Source organism: Tachysurus fulvidraco, chromosome 2, assembly GCF_022655615.1.
Source record: "Tachysurus fulvidraco isolate hzauxx_2018 chromosome 2, HZAU_PFXX_2.0, whole genome shotgun sequence".
In the NCBI taxonomy this organism is placed as follows: Eukaryota; Metazoa; Chordata; class Actinopteri; order Siluriformes; family Bagridae; genus Tachysurus; species Tachysurus fulvidraco.
In genome coordinates, this window is record NC_062519.1 from 21,027,769 (window position 1) to 21,032,486 (window position 4,718).

The 4,718-nt window shown below is 39.4% G+C and overlaps 1 protein-coding gene across 1 annotated transcript; it reads left to right on the top strand.

Annotated features, from left to right (window-relative positions):
- The first annotated feature begins 2,179 nt into the window (after nt 1-2,179).
- LOC113658970 (putative nuclease HARBI1) lies at nt 2,180-3,388 on the top strand. The gene is made up of 3 exons (XM_047809751.1): nt 2,180-2,912; nt 3,024-3,136; nt 3,219-3,388. Exons 1-3 carry the CDS (start codon nt 2,711-2,713, stop codon nt 3,336-3,338), a joined length of 435 nt encoding a protein of 144 aa, XP_047665707.1. The 5' UTR covers nt 2,180-2,710; the 3' UTR covers nt 3,339-3,388.
- The last annotated feature ends 1,330 nt before the right edge of the window (nt 3,389-4,718 follow it).

Below are 4,718 nucleotides of genomic sequence, written 5' to 3' on the forward strand. Positions count from 1 at the left end.
CTGTAATATGATGAAAATGATGCCTTGTAAATTATCAACAAAGTATGGTAGAACTATGAAAGTTTATACATTTCTACTCACTTTGAGATGAAAGATTATTACCTAACTGTAATTGATCTTTTGTTGCAGTGTACATTTGTCTTGGCCATAGCTACACATCAGTCAGGTACATTTGGTAACATTTCCAAGAAACATTGCGTGATATTTTCCCTCAGAAACCAAGATGCCTTGAAACTGTGTAAGCAATGCAGATAACTTCTACTACATGTGTGAGGAGGTTACATATGCACCTCACAAGTGAAGTATGAAAGTAAAAAAAAAGCCATACCAACTATATTTTGAAAATAGGTAATCAAGACAAGAGCTGGGCCCCTCATTATTGTTGTAACTGATCTGAATCATTTATCTGCATCATCGTCTGCTAAACAAGAAGAAAAGGTCCATGTCTTTTGCAGTCCTAATGGTGTGGGGCAGTGAGTGATGAGCTTGGAGAAAAGATAACAAGGGAAATGGAGTTTTTCCATGCTTGTTAATTACTGCTGAATCTCTGCAGGGATGATCCTACTTCAGTTCACAATAGACTAGCCAAAAACCATGGAACCCTATCATTTATTCTGCTTGATTGTGGGCTAAGGATATGGTTTTTGTGCTGAAGTTGAATGTTAAAAAAAAAAAAAAAAGATTTATACATGGCACGTGCACACACACACAAAACAAAAAAAAATAATACACTAAATGTCTCCTTTTTGTGTCATTTGACCTCAAGTTTAAACATCTCTTGTGCCATGTGTGTGTTTTAGGAGGGTGAGAGCGAGAGGCTCACAGAATCCTACAAGAAGAGAAGGAGGAGATGATGAAGACTCTGGCACATGAAGAGGAGTTACAGTACAACATTTCTTCTCAAAAATACATGGCTACTTTTGTGAACCCTGTGTGTGTGTATGTGAGTGTGTGTGTGAACATGTGAAAGCATCTGAGTTTGAACCACGTGTGTGTTTTAGGAGTACGAGCAAGAGCAGGTGGCTTACAGTATCCTCCAGGCTGAGAACAATGAGTCCATCACTCACCTGGAGAAGGAGAACAATGAGAGGAAGAGGACTCTGATTGACCAGAAGAAGTTACTGAAGGTAATTTCTTCTCACTGAACTACGACTGCTATATATATGTACGTGTTGTTCCCTCAGGTCAATCTGGCTGAAGGTGAGGAGAAACAGCAGAAAGATCAGGAGATCATCACTCAGCTGGAGAAGGAGAACAATGAGATGATGAGGACTCTGATTGATCAGGTGAGCATCACTCAGCTAGAGGAGGAGAACAAGATGAAGAAGACTGAGTCACCAGGGGCCTGTTTCAGAAAGGAGGTTAAGTGAGAACTCTGAGTATTTTAACCCTGAGATGAGGGAAACTCTGTGTTTTCTGTTTCAGAAAGAGAGGTATGTTAAACCCGAGAAAGCAGGTTAAAGGCAGGGTCTCCGATGTTTGAAAGCCAATGTCGACATTTGAAATCACCAAAACAAACACGCCCCTAACCCAAATGGGTCCCATCCCTGTATCGATAGCTCCGCCCAAACATACATACGTAACCCAGGCGACTAACAGAAATAAATGTGTATTTATCATAGCTGAAGGGAAGAACAATACGATTGTAGATAAACAAACAAGCAAAAATGACACACAAGCATAATCATGTAAAGGACAAAGGCATATTAGTTCTGTGTAACAAAGCAAAACCAACGTTACTCACCTATCGAGAAGGAAAAAAGCGCCCCTGCGTTTTAAGTAAAGTTGAATTTCCTGAGTCAAGAACTCCTGAGCTAAACGCTGTTACTACACAAAACGCGGTTGTAGCTGCCTCTCTACATTACTACTGTACGATAGAAAAGAGGTATTTGTGTAGTAAGAGCGGTTAGCTCAGGAGTTATTGACTCGGGAAACTCCAACCTGTGAATATGTGGCCAACTTCCTGCTCCTTCAGTTCTCTCCAGTGCTCGAAAGCTGATCCTATATTAACATGTCCTACTTCTTGCCATATCATAAGCATTTCTTCGCTTTCTTTCTTTGTTTTTATCCTCCATGTCAATGCTTAAACCGCTTTCTAATGTCACACATGCGCACTGAACACTCTCTCCGCCCATATTGACAAGCCCCGCCGCTTTCTGCTCATTGGCTACATGTTTGGTTTGATTTTTGTTTATCATCTGCCTGACTCAGCTTTCTGAAACATTTCTCAAAAATCGGAGACCCTGCCTTTAAGTCAAGCCCGTTTCTGAAAGAGAGCTAGCTTATACTCAGAGTCCGTTACCATAGTAACAGTTACCATAGTAACTTACTCTGTGAACCTAACCTAGTCGGGAGCAAGTTTTCTTCAGTAAACCCAGAGTTTCTTTCGGTCTTTTCGGTTTTTTAAAGAGGAAGCGATGTTTAAACACTTCATTCACTGCACACATTTCAGTTACACAGAGAGCATCAAAGGGAATGAAATGTCCTTTTATGGACGATCCTGTTGATGAAGAGGCTGTATTAATTCGTAGGGAGTTACATTTACATCTGGAGAGGATTTTGAGGCCCAGAGTGGATTTTGTCATATCCCTATGCATTTTTATTTGAGCGGTACCGTTTTTCTTTACAGTCAATAAGATACATCCATAATCTCATCCATCCTTATATTAGAAACATCAGCCATCGCGGCCGTGCTCTTACATCTGAGCAGATGCTTTGTGTTGCCTTACGTTTCTTTGCAAATGGTAGTTTTGTGTATAACATCGGGGATGCAGAACATATTAGTAAGGCTACTGTTTTCAGAGCGGTCAGGAAAGTGTCCCTCGCTCTTAAGCGCTTTCTGACAATTTTTGTGTTGTTTCCTTGGCACAAACCAGTGAGAGTCATCAAAGAGGAGTTTTACAGGATTGCAGGTCAGTGGTGTATAAATCGGTTTAAACAAGGCTAACCTGATAAATAACATACAGTTAAGAATATCTTGATGAGACCCCTGGAAGTAACCTAATAATTAGAATTCCCTTTAGGATTTCCAAATGTGGTTGGATGCACTGATAGCACACAGATTCTGATCATTGCACCTTCTGAAAATGAAGTGGATTATGTCAACAGAAGGTCCATCCACAGTATTAATGTGCAGGTACACTGACAGCCTACTGTTTCTAATGGTCAAATACTACATCACAATACTGTACATGTCCCATTCTTTGCACTGTCCACAGATCATATGTGATGCTGCACATATAATCACAAATGTGGAGGCTAAGTGGCCCGGCTCTGTTCATGACTCAAGAATGTATCGGGAGTCAACCCTGAGTAACAGACTGGAAAGTTGTAAGTAAATGTATGTCCTATACATGTATTTCAATGTATGCACTACACCAGGGGTGTCAAACTCAAATTCACAGTGGGCCAAAATATAAAACTGAGATAAAGTCACGGGCCAAACTGAATATTTATTTAAAAATTAATTGCAACTGATATGTAATGTTCAACCTTTTTCATATGGAAACAAACTTTAGTTTTGCTTAAATACAGGATTTGGAACAACCAGAGCTTGATATTACAAACACATAAGAAATTAAATTTGAAATAAAAGATACATGGGGACACGGTGGCTTAGTGGTTAGCACGTTCGCCTCACACCTCCAGGGTTGGGGTTCGATTCCCGCCTCCGCCTTGTGTGTGTGGAGTTTGCATGTTCTCCCCGTGCCTCGGGGGTTTCCTCCGGGTACTCCAGTTTCCTCCCCCGGTCCAAAGACATGCATGGTAGGTTAATTGGCATCTCTGGAAAATTGTCCGTAGTGTGTATGTAAATTTATATAACTCTTTAACTGGCAACTGAAAACACAGTAGATTAGAGTCACATAATGTAGTTCTAAAATTCTACAGAATTAAACTGTGGCATTTACAGTAAATCACCGAACTGTGTTCATCTGTGCACCAGAAGTTGATGGACCTTCCTCCTGCTGTTCTTCCACACTTGGTGGGTGTACATTGTGAATGTGTAGATTGTTTAATGTGTAGACACATATTAACATTACCTCTGTAGGCCTCTCTGTGGCAGCATAAATTAATTAACAATAACAAAAAAAAATGAAAAAATCACTAAACAATTGAAATCAAAGAAAAAAATGCAACATGGACTCAATGTGTCGCAGCCTCGGACTTCCAATGTTCAGCTCTGTAAGTGCTGATAGGGGATACGAATAAAGAAAGAAAGCAAGTCCATAAATCAGATGTTCCTTCTGAAAACATTTAACAGCCAGAACATATCTGGAAAGCTTGAAGATTGCTATATATATATATAATATACACACACCCAGGGCCGACCCAAGGGGTTATGGGGCCCCAAGAGAGACTATGAAAATGGGCCCCAATGTTGAAAAATTGTCATAGCACTGCAATTTGACAAGTGAAAATACAGAATAATTACTATAGAGTGATATAGTGTTCTGTATACTGTTTTTGAACCTTACTATAGTGCATTTTTTTAGTATCTAATAATTTTACCACAGTATACTATAATAAATTATATTGTATAATAGTCTTTTTTTCATGTGGGTTCATTTTTAGGGTGGTGGACATTTTATGTTTTTAAATTAGCATACACATTAAACAATGTTAAGTAAAACATACCTTTACTTTGAGCTCGCTTTTCTTCCTCTGCTTTTCTCTTTTTTCACTTTTCAGCTCCTGAAAGATACCGTTTTGATGCCATA